We start from the raw sequence: 13,483 nt of genomic DNA on the forward strand, positions 1-13,483 counted from the left end.
CTCGAACTCACAGAGATCCACCTGCCGCTGCCTCCTGAATGCTGGGATTAAAGGCATGCGCCACCACTTCCTATTAAACCTCTCTTTCCCCATTCTTGTTTGTTCATTTTGTTTGTGACCCACCTGCCTGACCATGGGTTCGAGTTATCTGTTGAAAACCGGTGGGCGCAGCAGTGGGTACACAGCTAAAGACAATGACTGTTCTGGTCCCAGAATCTGTCGGTAGCCCACAGTTCAGGGGTAAGGAGCGCTGCTCCACCCATGACTGACAGTTGACAGAGCCCATCTTGTGCAGGCCCAGCGCAAATCATTGAAGGTGCTGTAAGTTCGTACTCACAGTGATCAGAGATCAGAGATGGCACTTCACCATCTTCTGGCTCTCACATTCTTTTCCCTCATCAGCAATGTTCCCTGAACCTTAGAAGGAGTGTTGTAAATGTTTGTTTTAGCCATGAGTGCTCAACAGCCGCATCTTATTCTCAGCATTTTATCACTGATAAATGTAGCAATTTTCCCTCCCTCTCTGTACACACACAAGCACACAGAGCGTAGAGAACAGGCATAGAGGGCCTTTGAGGCCCCTTTACAGCCCAGCCCAGGACAGGTCAGATACTCAGTGGGGAAGACACTTACCATTAATCCTGGTGACTTGAGTTGAATTCTCGAAGCTAGCTGACTGAGAGGACAAATTCCTCCAAATTGTCCTCTGATATCTACTTGTGCCTTGGCATCATATGCCCCCCCCACTTACAACCCTAAAAAATAAATGTAGATATGGTATTATTTTTTGTTTCGTTTTGAGGTAAGGACTCACTGTAATCTTGGTTGACTTGGAACTCAGGGAAATCTTCCTGCTTCTGCCTCCCAAGTGGGATTAAAGGCATGTGCCGCCATGCCCAGCTAGATACACTATTAGCAGAATTAATCTTGAGTGTGTGCTCATGTATATGTATGTGTTCATGTGGGTGTGTGCATGTGTATGGAAGCCAGACGGCGACCTCAGACGTTGGTCTCTCATTATTGCCTCTTTGTACTCCTGTGAGCTTGCAGAAATTCCGTTCTCACCTCCCATCTTGCCATAGAATCTCTGAAGTTATTACTCCCTGCTAGATGTAGCTTCTGGAGATTTTAACTCAGAGTCATGTTTGCATGATAAATGTTTTTGCCTACTGAACCATCTTCCCAGCCCCGTAGTCCAGAAAGCCCTTGAACTACTGACCGCGCTTTCACACCTCTTGAGTGCTGGAATTACTGGTACACTCCACCGTGCCCTGCCTGAAACACCCTTCGACCCCCATTCCTTTCTCCAACATTCAGTAGAATTTACTATGAACCTTTCTGAATTTGGCTCTCGGTTGTTACTGAGTCTGCTTCTTTATTAGATCATTGGGATGTTCAGATTGTCTGTTTTCCTGTGAGCTCCTCCTTTGGTAGATTGTTTCTATAAGCAGACATTGTATGTGGGCCTCTTTTAAAGGTAAGGTGTATTTATGACACAGAATGTGGTCACTGGATGAATGTCGCAGTCCGTTGAGTGATGGTGCTGAGTCCAGCTCTGTCCTTCTGATTGCTGGGGGGCCAAGGGTCAGGACATGTGAATGTGTGTGTATCTGTGGAAAGGCCAGAGGTCAACATCAGATGTCTTCCTTCATTGCTGTCCATGTTACTTTTCTGAAACATCATCTCTCACTGGACCTGAAGCTAATCTGGCTCGCCTGACTGGCCAGCAAGCCTCAGTGATCCTCCTGTGTCTGCCTCCTCAGCTGGAGTACTAGAGTATTCTTCCTCAGGGGTGCTGGGGATAGAACTCAGATCCTTAACCCTGCACAGTAAGCTCTAAGCTACTGAGCGTTTCTCCAGCTCCCTTCTGATCTTTTGCCTGCTGCATCTGTCCACTTTTGATTGAGGTTGTTGAAGTCTCAGCCGTATTAGAGTTGTCTGCTTTCCCTTGTAGTTCCATTGGTTTTGACTTTCACATATTTTGGCACACCATGGTTAGAAACATGGCACAGGAGTCAGGCAGTGGTGACACATGCCTTTAATCCCAGCACTCAGGAGGCAGAGACAGGTGAATCTCTGTGAGTTCAAGACCAGCCTGGTCTACAAGAGCTAGTTCCAGGACAGCCAGGGCTGTTATACAGAGAAACCTTGTCAAAAAAAAAAAAAAAACAAGAAAACAAACAAAAGAAGCATAGCGTGATTACTATGTCTTATTGCAGAGTTGGCTCCTGATTCGGCGTGGTGGTACACACCTTTAATTCCAGCACTCGGAAGTCAGAAACAGGCGGATCTCTGTGACTTCAGGGCTACTTAGTGAGAACTTGTCTCTGAAACAAAGCAAAAAGAATAGACTCATTTATCAGCTTGTCTGCCTCTTTTATCTCTAATTTCCCTCCCACGGCCTCACAAGCACCAAGTGAGCTCCACCACTGAGCTCCACCCTCCAGTTCTACTTTTCTTATTCCTGAATTGGTTTTCTTCCATTGAGCACTAGCCCAGGATGACTTTTTCTGTTTTCTCTCTCTGTGTGCATCTTCATAATCAAAGCGGTTCACATGTGGAGAGCAGAACTGCAGCTTACTTTACTTTAAAATCCAGTTGGAGCCAGGCATGCTGGTGCTCGCCTTCATCTCAGCACTGGGGAGGCAGAGACAGGAACGATCCCTGTGCTAGAGGCCAGCCTGTTCAGGTCAGCCAGGGAACAGAGAGACCCTGTCTCAGAACAAACAGACAACGACAACAATGACAATAAACAAAATCCAGCCTGGCAATATTTGTCATTTTTTTTCTAATATATATGCTGTGGTGTGTGTGTGTGTGTGTGTGTGTGTGTGTGTATGTGTGTGTGTGTGTGTGTGGTATGTGGATGTAATGTGTGGATGTGGTGTGTCTGTGTGATGTGTGTGTGTGTGTGTGTGTGGTGTGGATGTAGGGTGTGTGTGAAATACTTATGGTCTCACAAAGGCCAGAGAAAAGAGCATCAGGTGTCTTGCTTTGTCACTTTCTACTATATTCCCTTGAAACAAGGTCTGTCACTGAACTAGACTGGCAGTCAACAAGTCTGACAATTTTTCTGTCTCTATCACCCACAGCACAGGGGTTACAGGCACCTGTGGGGCATACCCAGCTTTTTATGTTGGCTCTGGGGATTTGAACCCAGGTCCTTGTGCTTTCAAATTAAGTGCTTTTACTTGCTAAGCCATCTCCCCACCCCCAGTGTGTGTGCATGTGTGTGTGTGTGTGTGTGTGTGTGTGTGTGTGTGTTTACTGGGCATTAAACCTAGGGCCTCACATATACTATATCCCTAATGTCCAAAAGTAAATAGTGATATAACTAGATTAATACTTTACTGTATTTAACCTTTTTTCCTCCCTTGTTTTTTGTCCCTCCCCTTTTTTCCGCTTTCTCTGGTTTTATTTGAGCATTTTGTACAGTGTTTTTCTTCTCTGACCATCTCATCTATATGTTTATATGTTAATTTAATTCAAATGTATTACTTTAATTTAATGCCTTGGTATAAACATTTCTTTCCAGCTTGCCATCCTCCTGTCAGTTCCCAAATACCTAGCAGCCACTTCCCAAATAATTGACTCAGAGGTTTAATATTACTTATAAATACTTGACCAATAGCTCAGGCTTATTATTAACTAGCTCTTACATTTTAAGTTCGCCCATATTCCTTATTTACACTCTACTACGTGACGGTACCTTTTCTCAGTACAGCATGCCCATCTTGCTCTCTCTGCCATCTGGCCAGTGTCTCCTAACTATGACCTTCTTCTTTCCATCATCCTTAGTTTGGTCAGTCCACCTATACTTCCTGCCTGGGTACTGGCCAATCAGCGTTTTATTAAACCAATTTGAGTGACAAATCTTTACAGTGTACAAGAGAATTGTTCCACAGCACCTTAGAATTTGCAGAAAGCATTTACAACTAACCTCATTCCACTCTCAGACAGTGCTGTCCTGTCTCATGTGTCACTATGGCCGTTTTATTACTGAAAACAGCTTGAGTCACACTCATCAGGAAACCACCAAAAACGGTTCAGATTTTGAAGTTTTTCTGGCATTGGAATCTTTGCATGTTTTATGGATTGAGCATCCCTGAAAATCTCAGCCACTTCACAGTTTGGAACTTTCGAGCTTTGTATTGATATTCAGTGTTCAGTTTTCAGTGAGGGTGCTAGTCCTGTACTCAGTCCGCCCCATCCCAGTAACAGTTTTGTGCTGCTTGCTCCCCTTACCCGTAAGCTCCCCTCGTCTAGCGCACGGTTGCTGTTATTTCCAGTCAGCTGCTGCTGGGGCAATTAAAATAAGAAAGTAGAAGATTTGATTTTACCTTTCTTTACCTATTTTTTGTCTATGTAGATCACAGATTCTCATCAAGTAATTTTCCTTTTCTCTGAAGGAGAATTGCTTATTTTATGTGTACATGTGACTGAATATATATGTGTGTGTGTAGTGCCTGGAGAAGCCAGAAGAGGCATTGGATTCCCTAGAAATGGAGTTGCAGATGATAATGAATTACCATGTCGGCGTTGGGAGCTGAACTTGGGTCCTCTGTAAGAGTAGTCAGTGCTCTAAACTGCTGAGCCCCTCTGAAGTTCTTTTTTTTTTTCATTTGCTTTTATTGTGCATTGGTGTTTTGACTGCAGGTATATTTGTGTGAGTATATTAGAGATACAGATCTTAGAGTTACAGACAGCTGTGAGCTGCATGTGGGTGCTGGGATTAGAACCCAGGACCTCTAGAAGAGTCAGTGTACTTAACTGCTGAGACATTTCTCCAGCCACCTAACATTTCTTCCCAAGTACGAGACCTTCATTTTTTTTTTTTTAGTATATATATAGAGAGAGGGGTCTCACTAAGTAGCCTTGGGTGGCCTACAGAGCTGCCTGCCTTCGCCTTGCCTCTAAAATACTGGGATTAATGGTTTGTGCCACCAGACCTGGCCTGCTTTTGTTTTTAAGACAGACTGGCCTGGAACCATAGCTGGGCCTGGTCTGCCCCACGCTGCTCCTCCTGCTGCAGCCTCTGGGTGCTGTGATTACCCCTGGCCGCCACTCCATTTTTAGTTCTTCCTCTGCCAAAGAGTAATTGTTCTGGATTCCCAGTTACACACTGGCAGCTTTTCCTCCGGAATCTTTAAATTTTGCACTCTTGTCTTGTCTTGTATTCTGAAAAGAAGCTCAGTGTCATTTTTAACTTCGGCCTTTTTTTAATAGAGTGTTTTTTCTTTGTGGCTTTCTTCACAATCTAACCTTTGTTTTTCTCTTTCTGGAGACTGAGTATATGTTTATGCGTAGACTTTTTGCTTTCTGTCCTACGATCTTTCTGGCTCTCAGTTGGTGTGTTCACATTTAATGGAGAAAGTTTTAGGCATCAGTACTTTAAATATTTCTTTTGCTTTTCTCTGAAAACTTTGCCTTTAATATATGTGCGCACATGTGTGTCTGTGCGAGCACGCGTACATGCAGGTCCCCTGAGGTGGGTGCTGGAAACTGAGCCGGTGCTCCAGCCACTGGGCCGTCTCTTTACCCCGACCCCTCCCAGCGTTCTCTCTCTCACAGTACACCTGTAGTTGTCCTGCAGTCCTTTCTTCTCTCATTCTCCCTTCCCGCTCTCTCAAATAGTCTGGCTTCAGAGTCACCATGTAGCTGAGGGTGCCCTCAAATTCCGGATTCTCCTGCTTCTACCTCCAGAGTTCTGAGTTACAGGTGTGTTCCTATTTCTCTGGCTCCCTTTGTTTTCAATTTTGAAATTCTCTTGATATATTCTCAAGTCCACGCTCATTGATTCCTTTCTTGACCTTCTTAGACTGTCCATCTTCCTGCTTCCATTGCCTGCCTCCTCCTGTATTGTACCATTTTCCATTTCATCTTTTAACATGCTAATAACAATTTGAAATTCCCAGTCCGACAATTACTGCCTCGTCTGAAGTGCTACCATTTGTGGTCACTCCCAGCTGTGGTCCTGCCTTGTCAGTCATTGAACTCTAGGCATGATGCTCTAGGTATAAGGAATTTAGGTATGGGGCAGAGGGATTAAGTGTGAGGGTTTATGGTAGTCTGCTAGGTAGGTAAGCTATCCTGACTGTTGTAAGTGCATGCACCAGCAGCTAAAATTTCCTTTGGTGTAGTTCTTGCTTGTTGGAAGGAGCTTTTGCTGATGGATGAGAACTGTGTTGATGGTCCTGTGATTAGGCCCCTGGGCTGTGAACCCAGTGTGCTTTTTGATTTTGTTTTCTTCTGTTGTCAGTAGGATGAACCAGAGGCTAGAGGGAGTAGGAGTTACACATTTGCTCTCCTGTAGGTAGGTGGGGTAGGCCTGGGAAAATGTTTCCGTTGAGGAAAAAGCCTGTATTAGGAATGACAGAATGCTCTGTTCATACTTTCAGATTTTTCTCATTTCTTTTTATTTTGGTTTTTGGGTTTTTCAAGACAAGGTTTTTCTGTGTAGCCCTGAACTCGCTCTGAAACTGTCCTGGAACCTGCTCTGTAGACCAGGTTGGCCTCGAACTCACAGAGATCCGCCGACCTCTGCCTCCCAAGTGCTGGGACTAACGGCGTACATCACCAGTGCCTAGCCCCTGGCAGTTTTCTTGTTGTGATGAAGAGAGTGACATTCCCAGGCTCTTTACATGCTGGACCAGAAACTGGAAGTTCAGTTTTACTCCCCTTTAAATAAAGAATCTTAAATATATGAATTAGTAAATGAGAAATGTGTAGTCCAGGGATTCTCTTCTATGGAGGAATGTATTGGTAGGCTGTCAGTTCGTAAGAACTGGACATGGAGGGTTACCTGGAGTTGTGGAAATTTGCCGTAATTGGGACTGCTGCTGGGTGACCAGGCGCCTCTGTGCTCTGCTGCCATGCCCCTTCTATGCCATAATGGAATGAATCCTTAAACTTCTGGGCACTTGAATAAGGAGTTCCAGAGATTAGAACTTACCCTGCAGGAGTCACCTAGATAAGCTCCAGTTAGTTCAGATGTGGACTCTGAGCTCTGGGAGTCAATTCTGCCCCTTGGGTGCTTATGAAGCCAGTGAGGCGACTCCCCAGTGAGGCAGCTCCCCAGTGAGGTGGCTCCCCAGTGAGGTGGCCCCCCAGTGAGGCGGCTCCCCACTGAGGCGGCTCCCCACTGAGGTGACTCCCCGGTGAGGCGTCCCCCCAGTGAGATAGCTCCCCAGTGAGGTAACTCTGGGATAGAAGCCCTTGCTTTGCCAGACTGATGGTCTGAGTTTGATCCCCAGAACCAGCAGTGGAAGGAGAGAGAACTATCTCCCAAAAGTTATGATCAGCACACATGTACCATGGTGTGTGTGCAGACATCCTACATACACCTATGCACACACACCGTACACACAAACAGTAATTATAGAATAAAAATGTAAAAGATATGGCTATGGGACCTGGGTTCACTTCCCGGCACCCACATGGTGGCTCACACAGTCTCCATCTCTAGCTCTAGGGGATTCAGTGCTTTCTTATGGCCTTCGTACAGGCAAGTACAGGTACACATACACACCTGTGGGCAAAACACTCATAAATATAATTTTTAAAACACATATGTATGTTTTATATGAGAAAAAAAAGCCCAGACTGAAGGTTACAGCTCCAGACAGACCTGCCATCAAGAGGATGACAGAGCAAGAGGAATGGGACTTGTTCTACGATTCTACTTTCGTCCATATGTGCTGGCCCGTGCCTGTAATCGCAACACTGGAAGCTGAAGCAGGAGGGTTGCCCAGGAGCTGAGGATGTGGCTCAGTAGGTAGAGCTCTTGGCCTAGCATTTGCAAAGCCCGGTGTTCAGTCCCCAGCACTGCAAAAACCAGGGGTGGTGGCCTATGATGCCAGCACTCAAGAGGTAAAGACAAAAGAATCAGAAGTTTAAGGTCATACTTGGCAACATAGGGGAATTTGAGGCCTACAGGATCATATGAGACCCTTCACAAAACAAAAAACGAAACAAAAAGGCAGAGGAGTTTAGGCCTGCCTGGATTGTGTAGTGAGTTCCAGGCCAGCCAACCACAACATAGTGAGATCCTATCAAGAAAGAGTGAAAGCGGGGTGGAGGAGATGGCTCGGTAGTTAAGAACACTTGTTGCTTTTCCAGATGACCTGGGTTTGATTGGTTCACAGTCGTCTATCACTCCAGTCCCAAGGAATTCAGTGTTCTCTTTTGGTCTCTGTGGGTACTAGGCTTGCATGTAGTGTATGGATGGAAGGGAGGGAGGAGAACCTGCAGGGGCTGGAGACGTGGCTCTGGCTAAGAGCAGTGACTGCTCTCTCAGAGGATCTTAGTTCCATTCCCAGCACCCACAGGGTGGCTCACAACTGTTTTAATTCTGGTTTCAGGGGATCCGATGCCCTTCTTCTGACTTCATGGGCACCAGACATACAAGTGGTGTACAGACACACATGCAGGCAAAGCATCCATACATGTAAAACAAGGTCCCGTTTCTGCTACAGTGTTGTTCGTTCATTTCTAAGGGCCGAGGCTTTGTGAACTAATTACCTCCCACGGCTCCACCTTTCAACACTGTTGTTTAGGAGTTAAGTCTTGGGGGTGCATTCAAGCCACGGCTTCACCTTTCTCTTTGTGCGCGTTCGTCAACTGGGCTGACCTTTCTCTCTCTCTCTCTCTCTCTCTCTCTCTCTCTCTCTCTCTCTCTCTCTCTCTTTCTCTCTCTCTTTTAAATTTTTAGTGGGACTATGCATAGTGCCCCAACAGTGACCAGAAAGCACCTGCCATCTCTGTTCTATCAGAACTAGTCTTGAAGTAGCTATGAAAGATTTTTGATGACAATTGTGAACACAAAGCAGTGGGAAATGTGGGACGATTTCTACAACTGCTGAGATTTCAGTAAGAATATAGGACTCAGGACTCTCTGGAGATATGGCTCAGTGGTTAAGAGCACTGGCTGCTCTCCCAGAGGACCCAGGTTCAATTCCCAGTACCTAGGTGGCAGCTCACAGCTGTCTGTACTCTGGCTCCCGGGGATCCAATACCTTTACACAGACATACATGCAGGCAAAACACCAATCCACATACAAAAAATAAATTATCTAGTTCTAGGACAGCAAGGGTTACACAGAGAAACCCTATCTCAAAAACCAGAGAAACAAAAACAGCTTTCCACGAGCATGGATGATGTGTGGGCCTGTAGCCTGGGGACAGGCGCTGGTCTGTGCTCTGATAGCAGCAGTTGTCTGGCTCTGTTTCTCACAGCACTCTTTCTCCCTCTTGCAGTATCTAGGTCAGTTAACGTCCATACCCGGCTACCTGAACCCCTCCAGCAGGACTGAGATACTGCATTTCATAGACAAGGCAAAGGTAACGGCCCCTCCCGCGTGTGCTCTGCTCTTTAGCCAGCATCAGCCCCTGGTCCCTTCAGTCTTGACCTCAGCCTGAGGGGTGACCCAGCTCTATCAGTTCCTGGGTGTTCTTGACTCGACAACAGAGACTGTTTCTTAGTTCAAGCCTTTAATCTCTAGACTTGGTTTTGGGCTGCCTCCCAAACTCAGAGTTTGAAGCTATTCTAGATTAATGCATACTGTAAGTCTGAATGTAAAAGGCAGTTCCAGAAGAATCTCCCACGTGATTGGAACATGTTGACATCCTTGGAGTGAGTTTCACTGTACCAAGGGGAGCAGCATTTACTTCACCTCTCTTTCACTAGAACCAGTCATGTGTAGACATCAGCCAGCGCAGCGCTCCCTCAGGAGAGGAGAGCCTGATACAGTGGCCCAGCGTTTCTGATGCCTGTGGTTCTTTGCAGCGGGCCCACCAGCTTCCTGGACACCTGACCCAGGAGCACGATGCTGTGCTCAGTCTGTCTGCCTACAACGTCAAGCTGGCCTGGAGGGACGGGGAAGACATTATCCTCAGGGTGCCCATCCACGACATCGCTGCTGTCTCCTATGTCCGAGATGATGCTGCACACCTGGTGGTCCTGAAGACGGGTATGGATTTGGGGGTGGTGGATGTAGGTCCTGAAACCTGAGGAGGAGCCTGGCTTTCTTGGCACAGCTTCTGCAGCGCCAGGCTGAGGGCTGCCACCTGTTGTGGCTGTAGATTGGCTTTCCTGCCGTGAGCTGCTGTGGGTCCAGGGTCCCTGTCGTTTTCAGGGACTTTGGAGACTTGAAGAATACAATATTTGGGGGTCAGCATTCAAATAAAGCCTTTCTTGGGGCCAGGTGTGGTCAAAGGCAGATGAAACTCTGAGTTTGAGGGCAGCCTGGTCTATAAAATGAGTTCCAGGGCAGCCAGGACTACATAGTGAGACCTTGTCTCAGAAAAAGCCTTTCTCCTGTTGAGTCCTCAGTCCCTGCTCTCATAATTGATGTTGTCTCCACTGCTCAGGGACAGTGGAGCCCCAGAGAGAGGGTGGTGGCCGAAAGCTATAGCAGGGACTTGAGCCCACCCAAATTTACTTTGTTCTGATTTTGAGACAGGGTCTCTTTACATAGCCCTGGCTGTCTTAGAACTCACAAGAGATCTGCCTGCCTCTGCCTTCTGAATACTGGAATTAAAGGTGTACACTACCACATCCAGCCTCCAGCCCACATTTTGTGCCTCAGTGCTCCCAAAGCTGGGACAGCAAAGTCAGTTCTCCCCAGGCTGTGGTGCTGCCCTCGTGTTCAGAGACAGCAGGGTATTCTTTTCCATTCGCTGTGCTCCTCTGCCGATGCACACAGCGCCCGCCTTCCTAGACGCTAGTGTACCTCCCAGCTTCTGGGCCTCCATTCTAACACTGAAACCAGTGATAAATGAGGGGAGAAACTGCCTTACCTGTGTTGCCGCAGGCACACGGGCCTAGGCTTGCTAGGGCACTGTGAATAGTTGGGATGCTCCTGAGTGCTGGTAACAATGCACAGGGGTGAGAACTGGTCCAGCCTGTTGCGTGGTGTAGGAGGAGTGTGTCTGTCATATGAGGCTAATCCTAGTGCGGTGGCCAACTCCAGGCAGCTGAGAGGGCTGTGAAGAGGTTCTAGCTGGTCTGCCCTGTCTGTGTAGAATAACTTATTCCTTGCCCAACACACTTACACAGCATATTTTCCTTCATACAGCTCACACGTCCCATACCACACATACTACACGCATACAGCTGGTATCACACAGTCATACACTCAAATGCCCTTGTCTGCCCAACCCAGTCATACCCACACACACATGTGACCACACTTGTAGTCGCACAGACACTAGTGCTGTTACCAAGGACTTCTGAACACGGTCCCCTTGAGATATTTAGCTCCCAAAGCACAAAGGTTTATTTTTGTTAAGATCTCATAATTGTCTCCTCTGACCTGAAATTCACTCTGAGGTCTGGGGTAGCCACAAACTCAATGGCAGTCATACTGGGTTTCTGAGTAATAAGATTATACAGTGAGCCACCATTCCCAGCTACAAAGGAAAGGTTTCTTTGGCTCATGGCCTCTGAGGTTCCAGTCTGTGATCAAGTATACCCATTGCTTCTAGGCTTATGCCGCACCTGCCAGATGACAACGGTAGGGATTACGTGGCAGAAACAAGCTGCTTGGCTCATGGCCAGAAAGCCCCAAAAGAGGAAGAAGAGGCTTGGGCCCCATGGTTTCCTTTTAGGGCATGCCCTGTGATCGATCATAGGACCTCCTGAAAACTTCCCCACTTCCCAGTAGCGCCATCCTGGGGCCAAATCTTTACCACACAGCATCCAAATCATAAGATTCCTTCTTAGAATTGAGGGAGCCTTGTCTATTTCATGCTAGACATTGAATTGGGTTGGACAGTGTGAAATTGTCACTAACCATTTTAATCTTAAAAATGTCAATTTAGCGTGACTCAAACTAAAAAGCATCTGACATGAATATAATATCATTTAATTATCTCATGTTAATTGTTAATTATCTCATGTTAATTATCCATGAATCTCATGTTACATGTGGGTGATGGTCTTGAACTAGTTCCTTCTGGCCTGAGGCCCCAGACACTCTGTCTAGCATCACCAAAGTGATCCTCTGGCTCTTAGCCCTCAGAGACAAGGAGGGAGGAGGCTGGTTCCTGACCAGGTTCCTGTGTTGATTTAGGCTGGTGTAGAGAAGTGGTCCCTGTGTTTCTCGTGCTACAGGAATGTTTCTCTGCTTGAATTGTTAGAATAAATTGTTAAGGAAGAGAAAATAGAGAATTCCCTCTACATAAGGAACTCTGAAAGCTCGAGAAGAGGTACTGAGATCTGTTCCTCTCACCAGCAGAGACTGTCCCAGCGACTGGTCTCATTTTGGCAGGAGTGTGTGTGTGGCCCCTCTGATCCAGGCTCTTGAGCACACTTGTGGTTTCCCCACACAGCCAGGCAGATGAATTGGTGGCGTTCCCTCGGCTCCTCCTTGCATGTGTCACCTCCATGTGCCTCGGTCCGGAGGCTGCTGCTGTTTGGGGCGGCCTAGTGTGGAAAGTGGATGAAGCAGAGCCCGTGTGTCTGCCAGTGTTTGAATGATGCAGGAGGGACAGGTGGCAGAGCTGAAGCTGGTGGCACAGAACAGCCTGTGTGGCTGTGTCTCGGCCTGCTGCCCAGACGGTAGAAGTGGCATCCTCACAGATAGCACCTGCTTGGTACCCACACTTCACAGCTGCCCACAGAGGGCCAGGAAGCCAGTTTATAGTGTCACGGAAATAAAAACAAGTCAGATTAGTTTTGATAATACTATCATAGTCTGTCCTGTGTGGGGGATTGTGTATCTAGGCACACATATAGTTTTTCCTGTGTGTGGGTTTGTATATATATGCACACATAGTCTGTCCTGTGTGTGAGATTGTGTATACATACACACACACACATACACAAACACTATATATATAGTCTGTCTCTGTGTGTGGGGTTGTGTACACACACACATATCCCAGCTGAGATACATCCCCTTCATAGTCTGTCTCTGTGTGGGGGGGGTTGTGTACACACACACATATCCCAGCTGAGATACATCCCCTTCATAGTCTGTCTCTGTGAGGGGGTTGTGTACACACACACACATCCCAGCTGAGATACATCCCCTTCATAGTCTGTCTCTGTGGGGGGGGCTTGTATATACTCACACACGTATATACCAGCTGAGCTACATTCACTCGCCTTCTCTATATTTTTAAATTTTATATTCAGTTAATAATTTATTTAATTTTTTGAGACAGTGTTTTATCTTGGCTATGCTTGCTTTTTTTTTGTTTGTTTGTTTTTTGAGACAGGGTTTCTCTGTAGCTTTATAGCCTGTCCTGGAACTAGCTCTTATAGTCCAGGCTGGCCTCGAACTCACAGAGATCCGCCTGCCTCTGCCTCCTGAGTGCTAGGATTAAAGACGCGCGCCACCACTGCCCTGCCATGGCTAGGCTTTGTTTCTTTGTTTTGTATTGTTTTGTTTTTTTGAAACAGGGTTTCTCTGTGTAACTCTAGCTGTCCTGGAACTCACTCTGTAGACCAGGGTGGCCTTGAATTTACATAGATCTGCCT

The 13,483-nt window shown here is 46.7% G+C and overlaps 1 protein-coding gene across 6 annotated transcripts in view; it reads left to right on the plus strand.

Moving 5' to 3' along the window:
• Ccm2 (CCM2 scaffold protein) overlaps nucleotides 1-13,483 on the plus strand; it is a 58,150-nt gene that overhangs the window by 33,055 nt on the left and 11,612 nt on the right. For all 6 annotated transcript variants that reach the window (XM_048450092.3, XM_048450090.3, XM_048450091.3 and 3 more), the window contains 2 exons: nucleotides 9,256-9,339; nucleotides 9,785-9,968. In XM_048450092.3, coding sequence (XP_048306049.1) covers nucleotides 9,256-9,339; nucleotides 9,785-9,968 — 268 coding nt within the window. The remainder of the gene's footprint in view (nucleotides 1-9,255; nucleotides 9,340-9,784; nucleotides 9,969-13,483) is intronic.

The sequence above is a fragment of the Myodes glareolus genome, chromosome 8 (assembly GCF_982192425.1).
Source record: "Myodes glareolus chromosome 8, mMyoGla1.1, whole genome shotgun sequence".
NCBI classification, from domain to species: domain Eukaryota; kingdom Metazoa; phylum Chordata; class Mammalia; order Rodentia; family Cricetidae; genus Myodes; species Myodes glareolus.